Source organism: Pseudophryne corroboree, chromosome 12 (genome assembly GCF_028390025.1).
Source record: "Pseudophryne corroboree isolate aPseCor3 chromosome 12, aPseCor3.hap2, whole genome shotgun sequence".
Taxonomy (NCBI): Eukaryota; Metazoa; Chordata; class Amphibia; order Anura; family Myobatrachidae; genus Pseudophryne; species Pseudophryne corroboree.
Genome location: NC_086455.1, coordinates 8,618,635 through 8,640,324, shown reverse-complemented (window position 1 = coordinate 8,640,324; position 21,690 = coordinate 8,618,635). Strand labels below are relative to the sequence as shown.

Genomic DNA, 21,690 nt, shown 5'->3' with positions numbered 1-21,690 from the left:
GCGGTCATTGCGATCCGTTTGCGTGCTGCAATTTCTCGCAGCCGTGTGAACGGGTCTGAACTGTGCATGAGCGCGGGCGGCTCTCTGTACAAGCGATTGCATCCCTGCACAGCCCTAACCCCCTCCCCTGTAGGGGGAGATTACCTGGTCGCAGCAGCGCAAAAAACCGCCTGCGTGCGACCAGGTCAGAATGACCCAGCCCAAGTTTGGGAACCACTGCTCTAGACCAAGGCTTTCCTGCAACATCGCCATCTATCTGAGGTCAGCGGATTAACCAGAAAATCTATCCTAGGAGCTCTGCCCAAACACGGACGTCCTTATTCTGACAACAAAAAAAAGGAGGCTGGGTGTACATGGGGGACTGTACACACCCAACCAGCCGAAGATGGAGAAACTGCAGAAGAGAAAAATTATATTTACACTCTGCTAGAAACAAAACAGAAAGTAAAGAATATAGGGTCTATGGATTAAGAGTGATTACTGGATTTCTGTAATCCCAAAACATATCCGCGTTCTCATATACCTGCCTTTAAACGTTCAACACGTTCCAACAGCCCAGAAAGTTGTGGATAGACTGACCCTTACCTTGCTCCATGTTATTGGTGTTCTCCACATCTCCATTCACTAATGGTTCTTTCTCTGTGGAGCTGGGGGCCACCAGTTCAGCTACAGGTTTCACAAACACATTGGTGAAGGTGGGCGCCAAACGGAAGCAGCGCTTGGTCTGGAACATCTGCGTGGACATGGCCTGAAGGTTGCTGGCCATGCTGGCTTCGGTGGTAGCGGGACCTGGGCCATTTGCAGGGAGCTCCTGGATATCTGTTTTAGCAGTGCTCACAGGTTTTACTTCTATCTTCTCCTCTGAGGATTTGGGAGACTCCTTAGACTCCTTCAGATTCTTTCCCTCATCTCCAGGGTCATCCTCGATGTCTTCCAGGTCAGAACGGGATTCCTGGCTGTTCATATCAGAGTCTGACTCGATGTCAAATGCTGCTTCTTCGTCGCTCTTCTCCGACGCGCTCTCTGAATTGTCGCTTCCCTTAGCCGAGCCGTGGCTGGAGTCTGAGTCGAAGCCCTCGCTCAAGTCGCTCTCGTCCGCCTTCCGAGCGTGTCTCCTCCTCCTGAGACAAGATAGGCGAGAGTACTTCTGGCTTTTCTTGTTTCTAGTCTTCGTCTGTGGCTGTTTGCTGACCTGGTTCAACTCCGGTTCTACGTCTTTCACTTCGGAGACCTCCCTGGATTCTGGATCATCTGCGGAAGGCAATCAGATTCAATGGAATGCTACTTGTTACTATTTGCAATACACAATCCACGGGCGGAAAGATATTTAGGTGCACTGTATTTCAGATGTGATGTTGGAGAGAACCGTAAGATTAATGAAAGTGATGATTAAGCGGAGGATTTTGTAAACATTGTCCCATTGGCATAACTGGAGCGTTTCGTTGTGGAACAACAGATGAAGTTATGGGTCATCCCACAATGAAACGCGTCAGTTACACTACTTTGGGACTACAACTGGGTTGATCTCTACAAAATCCTCAATTTATTCATGATTCATCAAGTGACCCCATGACAAAGAACAGTCCGGGAAACTCACCTGGGCTGTCATTCTGGAAGGCGGGAACGGGGCTCTCCTCCAGCTCGGCCTGCAGTCTTATATTAACATGGTTGACCAGGTGGGAAAACAGGGCCAGTGTGAAAGCTATGGCCGCACTGTACTGCTTGGAATCTGGAAATATAGTGTAACAAATCCTTAGTAATTTTGGACATGGGCTATTACCCAAGTCTTTGGTGACAGCAAGCATGGACCATCACACAGTCTTCCTTTATTCCCTCCGGACACTCTCACCTGCCCGCTTTAAGCTGTGGACACTCATCAGACAGATGACCACCATCCGAAAGACCAGCAGGTCGGGCAGAAAGGAGTAGCTTCCTTCATACTCCTCCTCGTCTTCACTGACCGAGCTCAGGTTGAGGGACGAGGGCAGGTAGAACATGCAGAGGTTGAAATCCTCCAGGACCGATTGGCAGAGAGAGGTCAACTCAGAGTCTACTGAGCTGGGTGAGTGGAGCGGAGAAACACACGGTTACCACTCTCATTATGTATGGTAGAAAGACACAAGTATACCGTTTACCCCGCTTTTTGCCCAGGATAAATCCCTGTATGGTCAGCCCAATAAGAAAACCACTTCATGGAGCTTCTTAAGCAATTTGGCCAGTGCTCTGCTTTCTCCACCAACAGCCCACTTTCTATATTGGAGATGTATAGCATGATTTACACAGAACGCATGGCTCTCGTATTCATCAGTATTTTGAAAGCAATAATAAGACCAGACGGCACCGAGTACAGGACGCTGTACCACTGGAGGAACGGTCTGATGCTCCCGGGATGTACAAAGCAGAAAAAGAATACCCCTGATATAAATGTATTTCCCACTAGACAGAACATGTTGTAGTGACAATAAATTATTCTTATCTTATGTATACTATGGACAGCTGCTGTAGTACAACATGACAGGAGGGCGAGAAGAGAAGGGTCACTGACCTGCTCTTCGGCTGCAGCAGTCTCTGGAGATACATGAAGCTGACCAGTAACCTCTTTATGTCCTTACATCTGCGGAACCAGAACACAGTTTATAAATCAATGCTTATGAAAACCAAACGTCCTCTTTCTCCAGTCTATATTTCGTCTCTGTGTTGCCTGGGATAATCTTCTATGTTTCTCCCCCTTTATTCCGCAGCCCTAGGTAATGGTGTGCGGTGACGACAGGACGTGATCTCCTGGGGTCACCACCTATTACCTGCATAAGACACAACAGGGCCGGATCTAGGGGGGGGCGAAGGGGGCGACGGCCCCCCCTAACACAGTCATAGCCACGCCCACTTTTGAGCAGAAGAGAGCTCTACTGGGAGAGCCTGAGGCAGAACGATGTGCTGCAGCTTATATCACAGCAGCACAGAGGAGCCAGGAGAGCAAGGGTTACAGAGCATTTGCCCCTCACTTGCTGGCGTGTGGGTACTAGGGCTACTAAATACAATTACCCCATAGCACAGTCACATGTACATAGAACGATCACAAGCTCTATCTCAGTCTCACTCAAAAAGTTCAGTCAGAATTGAGAGAGGAGGAGTTAGGATTGCAGATGGGAGGAGTTGGGACTGTAGAGGGAGGAGTCAAGATTAAACAGTAAACCGCCCCCCCCCCCTAAAGAAAAGTCTAGATCCGTCCCTGAGACACAAGGGGGGCCGGCCTCACCTCTTCTTGCCAGGCGATAGTTTACGGTTCTCGGTCTTCTTCAGCTGATGATACATTTTCGCCGCCTTGTCATACAGTCTTTTCAGGTTGCCATAAGCCCCTTCAAAGGATACCTCTGACTGGATGCTGCCAAGGAGGGGAGAGACCAAGGACATGGTGGTGAGAGGTATGTATGAAAGATCAGCAGCACTGACGCAACAAGATGCTCACAACTTGAAGAGCTGACAATCTAAAGCACAAAGCTAATAGAGAGAAGAATGAAACACATTGAGCTGGAACAGTGACACTCCCATACCAGACAGCTGATAGTTTTAGATTATTTAGTAGATGCCCAATAATAAATGTATGAGGTAGCGAGATGTTCTAATGCCTATACTTAAACAGTTACATATGGATGACATAAATACGCACCCCAAAATAAACCATGGTGCAATTAGGTGTCCTTGTGATTGATTGGAGTCCATTTGTGCAGTTAAAAGTGTTTTCATTGATTTCAACATAAGTGCGCTTGTCTGAGATCTCACAATATTGTACATTTTCAAACAAACGCTTCATCATGAAGATCAAAGAACATTCAAGGCAGTTTTTTGTTTTTGTTTTTTTTACTTTATCCGCCATATTATTGAGTATTGAGATGGTCAGTTGAAATTATTTCAAAATGAACCAATTTGAATCCCGTTTTGTAAGAAAACAAAACATGAATAATGTCAAGTCATTTTTCACATTTTTAAAAAAATATGTAAATATACTTCAGAAATAATTAGCCAATAATAAAATTCAATTTGTTAGTGTTAACGTTTTCAATCTGATGGCTACAGCGCCCTCTGCTGGTATATAAAAGAATTCCACTTTCAAATAGTAAATCTATGCAGCCAAATTATCCATATTTGCACACATGGTACCCGAGAGCTAATGATTGGTAGCAATGGATTACTTCCCATTGAGTAATACGATTTAGGGCCTAATTTAGACCGGATCGCTGTTGAGCGAAATCACACCGCAGCCGATTATCAAAAGGCTACGCATGCGCAGGCCAAACTTTGAAAAAATCCTGTCTCTTTTTTGATCACTAGGCGTACGCAGGGTGATTGAGAGGAAGAGGGCGTGTGGGGATGGTAACTGGCCATTTTCTGGGAGTATAAGGAAAAATGCAGGCGTTCCCAAGCGTTTTCAGGGAGGGTGTGTGTTCTCATCGCACTGTAGGAGTAGGTTCAGGGATACGCACAGACTGGAAAAATCATTCGATGGCGACTTAAGTTAAGCCTGCACATCAGTTACATCACTTGCAGACCCACCGGCGCTGCAGGCACCTTGGGGACGATGGCACAGAGGAGAGGCAGCGCGTGTTCAGCGCGGTTATGGGATGCTAGCTTGCAATGACTGCTGGGAATTGTAGTTTACAGTCATTCCACGCAGAGCTACAAGGTCACGGCAAGCCTCCCTTCCCTACTAATATAATATTGCTGCTGATATTCTGCAAAATCTATTTCTGGCCCAACAATAACACAGACACATTAATAGAGTTAATATTTGCCCAATAATAGATTTTTATTTAAATATGGAATTAGCTGTTAAATTTACTGCGAGACAGACGGCAACAGACATGCACAAGCCACGACATCACTCACCAGCGCAGGTAGCAGTAAGTGGCCTCCACGTGGTAGTACTTACTCCCAGCTAATGTGCCCAGCTGGTTAAACGGCATTCCTGTCCCAGAGAAAGATCACAATGAGCGAGACGAGATAACCTTATAACAATGTTAATTATAATATTCCCAAACATGTGTAAAAGTTTCCATACCTGTGCAGAACTGGAGAAGGCTGGTACTGCACGGAGTAGTACAGTTCTATTATATATTCCCTATTAACCATGGTTTGGCTAAAACAGTGCGGTGTTATGCAATGGGATTACAGACATCAGGATTGCTGTGCCTAAGAGGAAAATCTTCCCCCGCCGTACGACCTTACTCTGAAAACTCCATAGTCCTGTATAATTATGAATGCTATTATAGACTCCCTGGTATTAGACAACTCCTAGGGTGAACTCTGGGGCCCTTTAATTAACCCCTTCAAAGCCTGTAAACTATACTTGGCACACTGCATCCACATGTGATGAGTGGTGTAATGAGCCTGTGGCAGCCAGTTAATCTTTCAAGGCTTCAAGCGTAGACGATGCTGCAATTAAATTCATTACCTGGAAACAGGGCGTGAGATGAGCGTTTACAACGTCTATACCACATGATGGCGCTTGCTGATGTTGTGGACGCTCTCATTACCGTTTATTATGAATCTGTGCTGAGCGTTGCGCTTTATAATCACCAATGCGATATTAGATGGTTACACTGCGCCTCTCGCCAATTAGCGCAGACCATAGCCATGCATCAATAGCAGACAACGATAGGAACTCACCGATCTGAGGGACGACCGTCAGCGCCTGGCAGTAAAATCTCTCCGCTAACTTCTCTGTGTCCACCAGTGCCAGTTCATTCTGGTATCGAGCTGCAAGAAGATTGGCGACACAGGAACGTACATTACTGCTCGGTGAGCGCCGATACTCTAGGAGAAACACTGACGGGACAAGCTTTTCTACTGGCAACCCAACATAATATCTTTTATCCTGGTATTACGCTAAATGCGGAGAGTACTGGTCAAGCACAGAAATATTGGCAAGTGCCAAATAAGAAACCAAAAAGGGCTGGGCCTGTGGAACAGACGGGTAATCCGGGGAAGGAAGGGTACTTATTTTATCAGGAGGCTAAGAAAAAAGGGTTAAGTGGGACGCTCAGACATGTCAGCTGTGTGATAACACGGACACAAAACATCACTGTTATTCTATACTGAAGCATATTATACTATAGCAGCGAGGGTTTCTGGTCTGTATAGCCACTACATTATTATAGGGAGAAAAACAACTGTTTATAATAAGAATTTACTTACCGATAATTCTATTTCTCATAGTCCGTAGTGGATGCTGGGGACTCCGTAAGGACCATGGGGTATAGCGGCTCCGCAGGAGACTGGGCACATCTAAAGAAAGCTTTAGGACTAACTGGTGTGCACTGGCTCCTCCCCCTATGACCCTCCTCCAAGCCTCAGTTAGGATACTGTGCCCGGACGAGCGTACACAATAAGGAAGGATTTTGAATCCCGGGTAAGACTCATACCAGCCACACCTATCACACCGTATAACTTGTGATCTGAACCCAGTTAACAGTATGATAACAGAGGAGCCTCTGAAAAGATGGCTCCCAACAATAATAACCCGATTTTTGTAACAATAACTATGTACAAGTATTGCAGACAATCCGCACTTGGGATGGGCGCCCAGCATCCACTACGGACTATGAGAAATAGAATTATCGGTAAGTAAATTCTTATTTTCTCTAACGTCCTAAGTGGATGCTGGGGACTCCGTAAGGACCATGGGGATTATACCAAAGCTCCCAAACGGGCGGGAGAGTGCGGATGACTCTGCAGCACCGAATGAGAGAACTCCAGGTCCTCCTCAGCCAGGGTATCAAATTTGTAGAATTTAGCAAACGTGTTTGCCCCTGACCAAGTAGCTGCTCGGCAAAGTTGTAAAGCCGAGACCCCTCGGGCAGCCGCCCAAGATGAGCCCACTTTCCTTGTGGAACGGGCTTTTACAGATTTTAGCTGTGGCAGGCCTGCCACAGAATGTGCAAGCTGAATTGTACTACAAATCCAACGAGCAATAGTCTGCTTAGAAGCAGGAGCACCCAGCTTGTTGGGTGCATACAGGATAAACAGCGAGTCAGATTTCCTGACTCCAGCCGTCCTGGAAATATTTTCAGGGCCCTGACAACATCCAGCAACTTGGATTCCTCCAAGTCCCTAGTAGCCGCAGGCACCACAATAGGTTGGTTCAGGTGAAAACGCTGGAACCACCTTAGGGAGAAACTGAGGACGAGTCCTCAATTCCGCCCTGTCCGAATGGAAAATCAGATAAGGGCTTTTACAGGATAAAGCCGCCAATTCTGACACGCGCCTGGCCCAGGCCAGGGCCAACAGCATGACCACTTTCCATGTGAGATATTTTAACTCCACAGATTTAAGTGGTTCAAACCAATGTGACTTTTGGAACCCAAACTACATTGAGATCCCAAATTGCCACTGGAGGCACAAAAGGAGGCTGTATATGCAGTACCCCTTTTACAAACGTCTAAACTTCAGGGACTGAAGCTAGTTCTTTTTTGGAAGAAAATTGACAGGGCCGAAATCTGAACCTTAATGGACCCCAATTTCAGGCCCATAGACACTCCTGTTTGCAGGAAATGTAGGAATCGACCCAGTTGAATTTCCTCCGTCGGGCCTTACTGGCCTCGCACTACGCAACATATTTTCGCCAATTGCGGTGATAATGTTTTTGCGGTTACATCCTTCCTGGCTTTAGATCAGGATATGGATGACTTCATCCGGAATGCCTTTTTTCCTTCAGGATCCGGTGTTCAACCGGCATGCCGTCAAACGCAGCCGCGGTAAGTCTTGGAACAGACAGGGTCCTTGCTGGAGCAGGTCCCTTCTTAGAGGTAGAGGTCACGGATCCTCCGTGAGCATCTCTTGAAGTTCCGGTTACCAAGTCCTTCTTGGCCAATCCGGAGCCACGAATATAGTGCTTTCTCCTCTCCATCTTATCAATCTCAGTACCTTGGGTATGAGAGGCAGAGGAGGGAACACATACACTGACTGGTACACCCCCGGTGTTACCAGAGCGTCTACAACTATTGCCTGAGGGTCTCTTGACCTGGCGCAATACCTGTCGAGTTTTTTAATCATGTGGACGACTTCTGGGTGAAGTCCCCACTCTCCCGGGTGGAGGTCGTGCTGAGGAAGTCTGCTTCCCAGTTGTCCACTCCCGGAATGAATACTGTTGACAGTGCTATCACATGATTTTCCGCCCAGCGAAGAATCCCTGCAGCTTCTGCCATTGCCCTCCTGCTTCTTGTGCCACCCTGTCTGTTTACGTGGGTGACTGCCATGATGTTGTCCGACTGGATCAACACCGGCTGACCCTGAAGCAGAGGTCTTGCTAAGCTTAGAGCATTGTAAATGGCCCTTAGCTTCAGGATATTTATGTGAAGTGATGTATCCAGGCTTGACCCTAAGCCCTGGATATTCCTTCCCTGTGTGACTGCTCCCCAGCCTCGCAGGCTGGCATCCGTGGTCACCAGGACCCAGTCCTGAATGCCGAATCTGCGGCCCTCTAGAAGATGAGCACTCTGCAACCACCACAGGATGGATACCCTTGTCCTTGGTGACAGGGTTATCCGCTGATGCATCTGAAAATGCGACCCGGACCATTTGTCCAGTAGGTTCCACTGGAAAGTTCTTGCGTGGAATCTAACGAATGGGATTGCTTCGTAGGAAGCCACCATTTTTACCCAGAACCCTTGTGCATTGATGCACTGAGACTTGGTTCGGTTTTAGGAGGTTCCTGACTAGCTCGGATAACTCCCTGGCTTTCTCTTCCGGGAGAAACACCTTTTTTCTGGACTGTGTCCAGGAACATCCCTAGGAACAGAAGACAAGTTGTCGGAACCAGCTGCGATTTTGGAATATTGAGAATCCAATTGTGCTGCCGCAACACTACCTGAGATAGTGCTACACCGACTTCCAACTGTTCCCTGGATCTTACCCTTATCAGGGAATCGTCCAAGTAAGGGATAACTAAAATTCCCTTCCTTCGAAGGGATATCATTTCGGCCATTACCTTGGTAAAGACCCGGGGTGCCGTGGACCATCCCTACGGCAGCGTCTGAACTGACAGTGACAGTTCTGTACCATAACCTGAGGTACCCTTGGTGAGAAGGGTAAATTTTGACATGAAGGTAAGCATCCTTGATGTCCCGAGACATCATGTAGTCCCCTTCTTCCAGGTTCGCAATCACTGCTCTGAGTGACTCAATCTTGAATTTGAACCTCTGTATGTAAGTGTTCAAATATTTTAGATTTAGATTTAGAATCGGTCTCACCGAGCCGTCTGGCTTCGGTACCACAATAGTGTGGAATAATACCCCGTTCCCTGTTGCAGGAGGGGTACCTTGATTATCACCTGCTGGGAATACAGCTTGTGAATGGCTTCCAAAACTGCCTCCCTGTCAGAGGGAGACGTCGGTTTGGAAATGGCGAGGGGGAGACGTCTCGAATTCCAATATGTACCCTTGAGATATTACCTGAAGGATCCAGGGGTCTACTTGCGAGTGAGCCCACTGCGCACTGAAATTCATTGAGAACGGGCCCCCACCGTGCCTGAGCTTGTAAGGCCCTAGCGTCATACTGAGGGCTTGGCAGAGGCGGGAAAGGGTTTCTGTTCCTGGGAACTGGCTAATCTCTTCAGCCTTTTTCCTCTCCCTCTGTCACGAGCAGAAAAGAGGAACCTTTTGTCCGCTTGCCAACAAAGGACTGCGCCTGATAATACGGCGTCTTATTTTGAGAGGCGACCTGGGGTACAAACGTGGATTTCCCAGTTGTTGCCGTGGCCACCAGGTCTAAAAGACCGACCCCAAATGTCCCTTTTCAAAGGCAATACTTCCAAATGCCGTTTGGAATCCGCATCACCTGACCATTTTACTGGTAGAATTGGACAACGCACTTATACTTGATGCCAGTCGGCAAATATTCCGCTGTGCATCATGCATATATAGAAATGCATCTTTTAAATGCTCTATAGGCAATAATATACTATCCTTATCTAGGATATCAATATTTCCAGTCAGGGAATCCGACCATGCCAACCCAGCACTGCACCTCCAGGCTGAGGCGATTGCTGGTCGCAGTATAACACCAGTATGTGTGTGAATACATTTTTGGATACCCTCCTGCTTTCTATCAGCAGGATCCTTAAGGGCGGCCATCTCATGAGAGGGTAGAGCCCTTGTTCTTACAAGCGTGTGAGCGCCTTATCCCCCCTAGGGGGTGTTTCCCAACGCACCCTAACCTCTGGCGGGAAAGGGTATACACCAATACTTTTTAAGAAATTATCAATTGTTATCGGGGGGAAACCCACGCATCATCACACACCTCATTTTATTTCTCAGATTCAGGAAAACTACAGGTAGTTTTTCCCTCACCGAACATAATACCCCTTTTTGGTGGTACTCGTATTATCAGAAATGTATAAAACATTTTCCATTGTCTCAATCATGTAATGTGTGGCCCTACTGGAAATCACGGTTGTCTCTTCACCGTCGACACAGGAGTCAGTATCCGTGTCGGCGTCTGTATCTGCCATCTGAGGTAACGGGCGCTTTAGAGCCCCTGACGGCCTATGAGACGTCTGGACAGGCACAAGCTGAGTAGCCGGCTGTCTCATGTCAACCACTGTTTTTTTATACAGAGCTGACACTGTCACGTAATTTTCAACAGTACATCCACTCAGGTGTCGACCCCCTAGGTGGTGACATCACTGTTACAGACACTCTGCTCCGTCTCCACATCATTTTTCTCCTCATACATGTCGACACAAACGTACCGACACACAGCACACACACAGGGAATGCTCTGATAGAGGACAGGACCCCACTAGCCCTTTGGGGAGACAGAGGGAGAGTATGTCAGCACACACCAGAGCGCTATATATATATACAGGGATAACCTTATATAAGTGTTTTTAATACTGCGCCTAATTAGTGCCCCCCTCTCTTTTTTTAACCCTTTCTGTAGTGTAGTGACTGCAGGGAAGAGCCAGGGAGCTTCCCTCCAACTGAGCTGTGAGGGAAAATGGCGCCAGTGTGCTGAGGAGATAGGCTCCGCCCCCTTTTCGGCGGCCTTATCTCCCGTTTTTCTGTATATTCTGGCAGGGGTTAAATGCATCCATATAGCCCAGGAGCTATATGTGATGTATTTTTTTGCCATGTAAGGTATTTTTATCATGTTTTATTGCGTCTCAGCAGGGCGCCCCCCCCAGCGCCCTGCACCCTCAGTGACCGGAGTATGAAGTGTGCTGAGAGCAATGGCGCACAGCTGCAGTGCTGTGCGCTACCTTATTGAAGACAGGAACGTCTTCTGCCGCCGATTTTTCCAGACCTCTTCGCTCTTCTGGCTCTGTAAGGGGGCCGGCGGCGCGGCTCCGGGACCCATCCAGGCTGGGCCTGTGATCGTCCCTCTGGAGCTAATGTCCAGTAGCCAAGAAGCCCAATCCACTCTGCACGCAGGTGAGTTCGCTTCTTCTCCCCTTAGTCCCTCGATGCAGTGAGCCTGTTGCCAGCAGGTCTCACTGAAAATAACAAACCTAAACTAAAACTTTCACTAAGAAGCTCAGGAGAGCCCCTAGTGTGCACCCTTCTCGTCGGGCACAGAAATCTAACTGAGGCTTGGAGGAGGGTCATAGGGGGAGGAGCCAGTGCACACCAGTTAGTCCTAAAGCTTTCTTTAGATGTGCCCAGTCTCCTGCGGAGCCGCTATACCCCATGGTCCTTACGGAGTCCCCAGCATCCACTTAGGACTTTAGAGAAAACTCCTTTTTATCAATAGATGTTGTTTGGCGTGTGGTTCCTCTGAGATAATTGCAATGTCAATATTGTGAATAATAGAGCCTATTGTTCCAGCAGGGCATACGATAACAACAAGCAGAAATCAGGTTCTCTGGTCTGGTTCAACAAGAAGAACCTAGGGCTATAACATACACTGATCCGTTTACCGGCACGGAGACAGGCTCTCTCTATCACACACTGCATTACATAAAGACAGTAGATGACAGACAATGAAACATCATACCCAGGTCTCCCAGGTACACGAGACATCGGTGGCACGCCATCTGCGCCCATTCCATCTCTTTGGCAGAGGCAGAGACCAGCTTCTTGCAGCCTGTGACAGGAATGTAAAGCAGAGCTGCAGTCAGGACGGGTAACGCTGCAGTGTGAGATCTAGCCAAGCCCGGAGCGTCACTTCTCCTCCCAGCATGAACACAAACGTATTTCATCCACGCACACCTCCTCAGCAGACACCCCCACTTCTCTCTCTCCCCCCCCCCCCCTCCTCCCACCACACACACTTGTCACACCTGCGGGTCCCAGCACCCTAAAAGGTGCCACAAGGCTGCAACATTCTCCTCTTACTTAAGCTTCCAAGCACCAACCAACACGTAAAACTAATCCGCCTGTAACGTGGCATTATTCTAGGAGCGGCATGGGAGGATATCTGGCCACTGACCGATGAGGGGGTCGGTGACGTGGGTCCAGTCGATGCAGCATTGCAGCTCCAGTTGGTAGTGGGACTGGATGTAGAGTAAGAGGTGCTGGTAGAAGCCCACGCCGGCTATCAGGTGAGTGCGATAGGCGCATTCCAGGGCGCTGCGGCTGTGGATGTGCTGTGTGCGGAGAAAAGAGACTCGTATCACTAATCTATTACTGTTCAAGGCTGCTTTCTAGCGTGTGCCTCACTTTCTGACCCAAAGAGCTTGCAATCTGCTTCTCGTGTGTGCATCTAAATTGCGCAGTACGGCTTGGAGGAACAGCTCAGAAGCAGGTGTAGCAGTAAGAGGTTAGCATATTTAGCATGTTCTTTCCAGAATATCATGCAATTGTGCCTCTTATCGGACCCATGAGGAGGTATGAGGCATACACTTACCTTCTTGTTGGTTTTGATGAGCTGGATGACTTCATAATAGACCTTCCGCCACAGAACTTCCTCCGCTTTCCTGCCATATTCCACGGGGTGTAAGAACATAAGCTTGACGCACAGCTCCCGCAGCCTGGTGGGGGAACACGCCATAGGTAGCACACTAGTAACACGGGATCAGGGTGACTATGGCACCGGTATACATTGATTTCATTAGGTGTGTGTATTGCAGCACTTTACTGAACGCAACAGCCCCTGTGCCCGCTACATCACTGGCACCCAACTCATCCACCATCACATGGACAGAAGATTGGGATTGCTGGAAAGGATAAGTGAAGGGGAGGGATCTCTGCAGTACATGTAAGAGATGGGAAAGGACAACTGACAGCACTGTATACACTATAGATAGGATCTGTACTCTGATTGGCTGCTAGTGAGAAAGCAATGGCCAATGAGCACGCTGTGTAGCGGGCATACCCAGAAATCCCTGCTCCAGTGATGGCGTGCCTTATTTGCACATTTGGGCCTAGTGCGTTGCTTTCTGCTCTCCCTTAACTTGATGAAAATGGGATCAAGATGAAAACTGATATTTAGGCAGCCAGACTTCTGAATCATCATTTTATTTATTCTGATAATTCAACAATTGTGTGTGACATTGTAATACAATTTTCACTGGCCATCCTTTGTGTGGCCCACTGGCTAATATACCCATCGGTGGCTTACCTAGAGATGATGCATTTCATATAGATGTGCGCCGGGCACCACAGTCTCCCCAAATCAATGTCACGGGAGCCCTACATCTACTAGCCCCGGTCTGTACAAAACCCAATTCCCCTGCACATATCATGACACAGCCCTGTCCCGACCAATCACACGGGGGCACAGCTCCCTGCCTCCCACGTGATCAGCTCACTCATCTCCTAACACTCTGTGCTGCTGTGAGCAGTACGAGGATCATGTATTCCAACCCCCGGCTGTACAGCAAGTGATTTTAACAGGCAGGTGCTCTGACCAAGACAAATGCAGTTTACTGACGCAGTGTGACATCACATTGTACCATAATTATTACACAGACCCAAGCTATCCTTGATGTGCCAACAGCAAGGTAAGTAATGAGCCAGCCAGCTGAGGCCTTCATATGTGATGACCACCAATGGACGGTCTCCACTCCATGCACCAGCAACCCATCCCTCCCCGCAGAAGGTAGGCTACAGGACGCTCCCTAATCACACTGCACGGACCACAGACCGCCTTCAGTAGAACGGACGACAGAGGTTCCACGTACTTGTTGCGAAGACTGATATTCTCAGGTTTAAACACTTCCTGATAAGCCGTCTTGTTGGAGATAATGAGATCCAGACGGTGCACCGTCTCCACCACAGCCCTGCCGTACAGAACAGAAAGATATCTATAATACACATATACATTACATCAAAGACACAAATCTGCTATAGGCTGGGGGGGGGATCCTGGGACCTCAACACCCGAGGAGCAGTAGGTAATATGAACACTGGATCAGGGGAAGGCAATGTGTGGCACTACAGCTGCTGTGGAACTACATATCCCAGCATGTCCTGCGGTTAGATAAAGCTAAAACTGTGGCAGGGCATGCTGGGGTGCATAGTTCCACAGATGCTGTTGTGATAAACTTAGAACAGCAATTACCTTTGAGTGGCAGCTTAAAAGCCAGGAGCACTTTCACTCAATTATATTCATCCCTCTGCTGCTCTACACGGACCTGTCACACATTAATCAGCTGCTGGATATGATCATTTATAAAGCTCCCATAAGACGCAGGCTTTGAATGCTCCGCTGCCAAAATCTCCTAATGACAAGAAACAGAACCATCCTGTCCCCCTGGGACTCAGCATCCGCACAGCAGACAGACCCTATTAATAGTCCGGTGATAAAACCGATTCATTGATGTGTAAGTCTGGTACGTAGAGTGCAGAGCTGCAGGAACATTAAGCTGCTGGGTGACATGCTGAAAACTCAATGAGGACTATCCAGAAGTAGCCCGAAAACTCATCGGACACAGACCTGGATGATCCATTCATTTAGAAGACCCGGCGGGGGGAAATGGCAGTTTAGGGGTCTCTCACACAGGTCTAGGTGTTAGCATGACATTGTAAACGAGGCAAAAGTAAACACAAAGCAGTCAACAATGTAGCATCACTGAGGCATGAGGCACTGGGTGGGTCACTACTTGTATTGTCACCAATGGCTGTCCAGGCTATATGGAAAATCACAATGTGTCAGGGCCTGAATAGTGTACCACCCTCCATAGGAGCCAACGCCATCCTTCCCTTGCTTACAATAAAGACTAAGGGGGGTATTCAATTAGCTGTGATTACGGACTTCTCGCGCAAAAAAATGAACTTTTCCCGCGAATCGCCATTACAGCCTATTCAATTATCCGGGAAAATTTATCGGTGATCATTCACCTAGGTAGGAGTAATCGGTCTGTTCCCACTTTTTTTTTTTTTATTTAAATACCCTAAAATGACCCAAATACATACTTGTACCTATTTTCATGTACCCCAAATTTAATGAGAGCATTTATTTTGCCCCCACCAAAAAAAAAAAAAAAAAAACTTACTTTCTAGCATGATTTTGCTTTTTTTTTTTTAAATGCATATAACAGCCATTTCACACAATTTATGTCCCCCAAAACTCTTTAATGTGCTCTCTAATACACTTCTCTTCTGTTATCCTATGTTAGTTCAGCATTTTTGGGGGTACAGGCTGATTTCCCCATTTTCACCTGCACCTTTCACTGCAAAAATGTTCACTTGAAACCCGTTTTTGAATTGAATAGGTTGAAAAACGGGAGCGCGCATACCCGCAAAAAGCCGTTTTCTCTTCAATTTTCGGCTGATCGCGAAAAAACTGCTGTGAATGTGTGGCTAATTGAATACCTCCCATACTGTATATAACCTAAATACCACCGGTCTGTTCATACTGCCAAACCTACAGTAATTTTAATCCATAAACACTGTGGTGACACTTCCTGTCCGGACGAAGGGACCAGGGTCGGCTGCAGACAGAGCAAATGAAGCGGATATTTAACATCAGTATATATAAGAGCTCTATATTCCTGAGATGAATAATATACATGAAATAACTGTGTGTGTGACTAAATGTTTCCACCGCGCTCTCCTCCGCAGCAGGCTGACACGTGTGTGGTGGCACTGATGTAAGAGCAGACACAGAGTGAATGACAGTCTTGCTACCTTGGTATGGTGTAGTCCCAGACAGAGGACAAGCTGGGGAGGTCACACAATGTAGAACACACAATCAGCTCTTTAACGCTCATGGGATCTCATTGGGACACTGTAATCCTGAAGAAGATTCAGCTGTGTAACGGACTAGGGCGGTAATATGTATATATTATTCTTTAGAAAGGAGCCGCAGTGATCCGTCACTGAAGAATGGATTTTACCTCAATAGTTCATGTCTAAAAATATAAACTGTAGGATTGCAAAGTATTATTGGAGATAACACAGTGGTGGGTGGGCTACAAACCTCCCGACTAGCGGTTATTATTACTCTAATTTATTCACTATTGGAGATTCCCAGCCCAGAAAGAGAAATCAGTATATATGAGTAATACTGTTATGTATTAGTATTGTACAGTAAGGCTTAAATGCCCACATGCATCAGAAAATATGAATGCATTTATATTTTTGTCATATCGGGACTAATCGTCCTTTATTATTTAACGAGCGAAGTATAAAAATAAAGGAAATGTGAAAAAAAGATTGAAAAAAAAGTAATATGTGAATAAAGATTAAAAACAAATAGCAAATGTGTCCATTCCTTAAATTTTGATATGTGCTTTTTCATCTAGACATTAATGAACCCAGAGATTGTGTCTGAATGAGGTACTGTATCACCACTGACTCTGTTCATATCATTTTATAATTGCCCCATAAATGAAATAAGCTGTAAAGTAATAGAACTAGTCTCTCATTGGCCCTCATTCCGAGTTGTTCGCTCGCTGTCGTTTTTCGCAGCGATCAAGTGAAAAATCGGCATTTATGCGCATGCGTTAAGTACTTTCACACAAAACTTTGTAGTTTTACAGAAGCTCAAGCGAAGTTTTCCAGTCGCTCAAGTGTTCGTTGTTTGCTTTACAGGAAGTGGGTGTTTCTGGGCGGCAACTTAGCGTTTTCAGGGAGTGTGCTAAAAAACGCAGGCGTGCCAGGGAAAAACGCAGGAGTGGCTGGAGAAACGGGGGAGTGGCTGGCCGAACGCAGAGCGTGTTTGTGACGTCAAACCAGGAACTAAACGGACTGCAGTGACTGCAAGATAGGAGTAGGTTTGGAGCTACTCAGAAACAGCATGAAAATTTTTCCTAGCAATTCTGCTAATCTTTCGTTCGCACTTCTGCTAAGCTAAGATACACTCCCAGAGGGCGGCGGCCTAGCGTGTGCACTGCTGCTAAAAGCAGCTAGCGAGCGAACAGCTCGGAATGAGGGCCATTGTGAGAAGTAGATGGCCAGCAATGTGTCCCCCGTTTTACTATTTGTACTAAATACATAATCGTAATGAACCCATAAGCTGTGCAAAATATTCAATTAAATGTATCACACTGTGAATGAATGTTTGAACGCCATGATAGCCTTATCTCTTAATGCGTGATCTATCTTCACTTGCCGTCACGGTCTCTCTATTGCCCGCACATAGAATAGGAACAGTTACCTACACTAATGCAGATAGGATATACTACATGGATCCATTGATATGCGCTGGTACATCACGTAGATCCGCATGCACATAAAAGAATCATCTACATGTGCTGTGAGTGGCATAGTTAACAAGAAAAGCATGCACAGTAGTTAACCATCTATATTGTGCAGTGCAATATTATACAACATGAGTTGATATCTTTAAAACGCATTATATTGAACACTGCTTAAACAATACTAATATAAGGTTAAACCTGGATTGAATGCACGATGCATATTAGAGCCACTTAGATATCGAGGGAATAGTTATAAGTGCACCCCCTTAGATATTGAGGGAATAAATGCTTTATATACCTAATCCCTTATGATATATGTCACCAGTGCACCACTATAATCTGTATAGGTGACAAACAGATTAATGTGCATTATTTGCAGGTATGCTGGTACAGCGATGCATACCAGTGGTAATAGGAGACAGTATATGGATCAGCTGATACCTGTCAGCACATTATACAGTATATTATATGCTGGTGTAGTGATCCATATCGGTGCAGATAGGAGACCTTACACGGATCAATTAATATCTGTCAGGGTTGGGGGTAGTCTTGTGGGGCAATATGTATCTGGCACTGTGGGGCAATATGTATCTGGCACTGTGGATCTGACACTGTGGGGCACTGTAACTGGCACTGTGGGGCAATATGTATCTAGCACTGTGGGGCAATATGTATCTGGCACTGTGGATCTGACACTGTGGGGCACTGTGGATCTGACACTGTGGGGCACTGTAACTGGCAGTGTGGGGCAATATGTAAGTGGCACTGTGGGGCAATATGTATCTGGCACTATGGATCTGACACTGTGGGGCACTGTAACTGGCACTGTGGGGCATTGTAACTGGCACTGTGGGGCATTGTAACTGGCACTGTGGGGCAATATGTATCTGCCACTGTGGGGCATTGTAACTGGCATTGTGGGGCAATATGTATCTGGCACTGTGGGGCAATATGTATCTGGCACTGTGGGGCAATATGTATCTGGCACTGTGGGGCAATATGTATCTGGCCTGTGGATCTGGCACTATGGGGCAATTGTGTATCTGGCACTGTGGGGCAATATGTATCTGGCCTGTGGATCTGGCACTATGGGGCAATTGTGTATCTGGCACTGTGGGGCAACTGTGTATCTGGCACTGTGTAAAAAGGGGACTGCATGCGTACTGTGCAAAAATTGAATGAAGGTGTGCTGAGAGACAACACAGGTGGTAGGCGAGTCATGTCGGCACGCCCCATTTTCAGTGGCTACACCCCTTCTGGGGTGTGGCCACGCCCATTTTTTTTTTGTGTGCGTCTTAGGCACGCACATACTTGTGTGTGTGTTTTGTTTTGGGGTTTTTTTGGGGGGAGGGGTTTGTTTTTTTGTTTGTTTGTTTTTTTTTTGGGGGGGGGGGGAGGGGCGCCACTCTTCGTCTTGCCCTGGGCTCCGAAAACCCTAGTTACGCCTCTGCATGCATATTAGTATCCTCATAATGTTTAACCTTGATTATATGCATGGTGCAGTTTAAGTGTTTCCCAGATACGTGGCAATTATTTTGCCACGGATTTAATCTCCCCCAAAAAAAATTCAGCAGTGTATATATACAACTTGTATAGTTGATAAACTGATTGATATATATTATACATAATCATGGTGGCACAGTATTGTATGTACTAATATATGCACTGATGTGTGATTGGCAATCTGTGTTAAATCATTATTGCTATGCTAGCGTTCACAACTATATTACACATTTATATCAATTAATCTTTGACAGCTGGTATATAATAAGAATTTACTTACCGATAATTCTATTTCTCGGAGTCCGTAGTGGATGCTGGGGTTCCTGAAAGGACCATGGGGAATAGCGGCTCCGCAGGAGACAGGGCACAAAAGTAAAGCTTTTACAGGTCAGGTGGTGTGTACTGGCTCCTCCCCCTATGACCCTCCTCCAGACTCCAGTTAGGTACCGTGCCCGGACGAGCGTACACAATAAGGGAGGATTTTGAATCCCGGGTAAGACTCATACCAGCCACACCAATCACACCGTACAACTTGTGATCTAAACCCAGTTAACAGTATGATAACAGAGGAGCCTCTGAAAGATGGCTTCCTAAACAATAACCCGAATTAGTTAACAATAACTATGTACAAGTATTGCAGATAATCCGCACTTGGGATGGGCGCCCAGCATCCACTACGGACTCCGAGAAATAGAATTATCGGTAAGTAAATTCTTATTTTCTCTATCGTCCTAAGTGGATGCTGGGGTTCCTGAAAGGACCATGGGGATTATACCAAAGCTCCCAAACGGGCGGGAGAGTGCGGATGACTCTGCAGCACCGAATGAGAGAACTCCAGGTCCTCCTTTGCCAGGGTATCAAATTTGTAAAAATTTACAAACGTGTTCTCCCCTGACCACGTAGCTGCTCGGCAGAGTTGTAATGCCGAGACCCCTCGGGCAGCCGCCCAAGATGAGCCCACCTTCCTTGCGGAATGGGCCTTAACAGATTTAGGCTGTGGCAGGCCTGCCACAGAATGTACAAGTTGAATTTTGTTACAAATCCAACGAGCAATCGACTGCTTAGAAGCAGGTGCACCCAACTTGTTGGGTGCATACAGTATAAACAGCGAGTCAGATTTTCTGACTCCAGCCGTCCTTTAAATGTATATTTTTAAGGCTCTGACAACGTCCAACAACTTGGAGTCCTTCAAGTCGTCTGTAGCCGCAGGCACTACAATAGGCTGGTTCAGGTGAAACGCTGATACCACCTTAGGGAGAAAATGCGGACGCGTCCGCAGCTCTGCCCTATGTCGAATGGAAAATTAAATAAGGGCTTTTATAAAACAAAGCCGCCAGTTCAGATACTCTCCCGGCCGAAGCCAGGGCCAGTAACATAGTCACTTTCCATGTGAGATATTTCAAATCCACATTCTTTAGTGGTTCAAACCAATTGGATTTGAGGAAATCTAAAACTACATTTAGATCCCACGGTGCCACCTTAGGCACCCCAGGAGGCTGTATATGCAGTACTCCTTTGATAAAAATCTGGACCTCAGGGACTGAGGCCAATTCTTTTTGGAAGAATATTGATAGGGCCGAAATTTGAACCTTAATAGATCCCAATTTGAGACCCATAGACAATCCTGATTGCAGGAAATGTAGGAAAACGACCCAGTTGAAATTCCTCCATCGGAGCACTCCGCTGCTCGCACCACGCAACATATTTTCGCCAAATACGGCGATAATGCTTCGCGGTGACTTCCTTCCTTGCCTTTATCAAGGTAGGAATGACTTCTTCTGGAATGCCTTTTCCTTTTAGGATCTGGCATTCAAACGCCATGCCGTCAAACGCAGCCGCGGTAAGTCTTGAAAAAGACAAGGACCCTGCTGAAGCAGGTCCCTTCTCAGAAGTAGAGGCCACGGATCGTCCGTGACCATCTCTTGAAGTTCCGGGTACCAAGTCCTTCTTGGCCAATCCGGAGACACTAGTCTTACTCCTCTTTGCCGTATAATCCTCAATACCTTTGGTATGAGAGGCAGAGGAGGAAACACATATACGGACTGGTACACCCAAGGTGTTACCAACGCGTCCACAGCTATTGCCTGCGGATCTCTTGACCTGGCGCAATAACTGTCCAGTGTCTTGTTGAGGCGAGACGCCATCATGTCCACCATTGGTTTTACCCAACGGTTTAATAGCATGTGGAAAACTTCTGGATGAAGTACCCACTCTCCCGGGTGAAGGTCGTGTCTGCTGAGGAAGTCTGCTTCCCAGTTGTCCACGCCCGGGATGAATACTGCTGACAGTGCTATCACGTGATTCTCCGCCCAGCGAAGGATCCTGGCAGCTTCTGCCATTCTGTTTCTTGTGCCGCCCTGTCTGTTTACATGGGCGACTGCCGTGATGTTGTCCGACTGGATCAACACCGGTCTTCCTTGAAGCAGAGGTTCCGCCTGGCTTAGAGCATTGTAGATTGCTCTTAGTTCCAGAATGCTTATGTGAAGAGACTTTTTCAGGCTCGACCACACTCCCTGGAAATTTCTTCCCTGTGTGACTGCTCCCCAGCCTCTCAGGCTGGCATCCGTGGTCACCAGGATCCAATCCTGCATGCCGAATCTGCGGCCCTC

General features: G+C 46.9%; 1 protein-coding gene across 2 annotated transcripts in view; it reads right to left on the bottom strand.

Annotated features, from left to right (window-relative positions):
* The window catches only part of SMG5 (SMG5 nonsense mediated mRNA decay factor), a 45,467-nt gene that overhangs the window by 15,550 nt on the left and 8,227 nt on the right, over positions 1-21,690 (bottom strand). For both annotated transcript variants that reach the window (XM_063946890.1, XM_063946891.1), the window contains exons 2-12: positions 14,117-14,215; positions 12,841-12,964; positions 12,424-12,580; positions 11,989-12,078; positions 5,665-5,754; positions 4,885-4,963; positions 3,257-3,382; positions 2,546-2,614; positions 1,850-2,058; positions 1,598-1,729; positions 586-1,251 (exon numbers count right to left, since the gene is read on the bottom strand). In XM_063946890.1, coding sequence (XP_063802960.1) covers positions 586-1,251; positions 1,598-1,729; positions 1,850-2,058; positions 2,546-2,614; positions 3,257-3,382; positions 4,885-4,963; positions 5,665-5,754; positions 11,989-12,078; positions 12,424-12,580; positions 12,841-12,964; positions 14,117-14,215 — 1,841 coding nt within the window. The remainder of the gene's footprint in view (positions 1-585; positions 1,252-1,597; positions 1,730-1,849; positions 2,059-2,545; positions 2,615-3,256; positions 3,383-4,884; positions 4,964-5,664; positions 5,755-11,988; positions 12,079-12,423; positions 12,581-12,840; positions 12,965-14,116; positions 14,216-21,690) is intronic.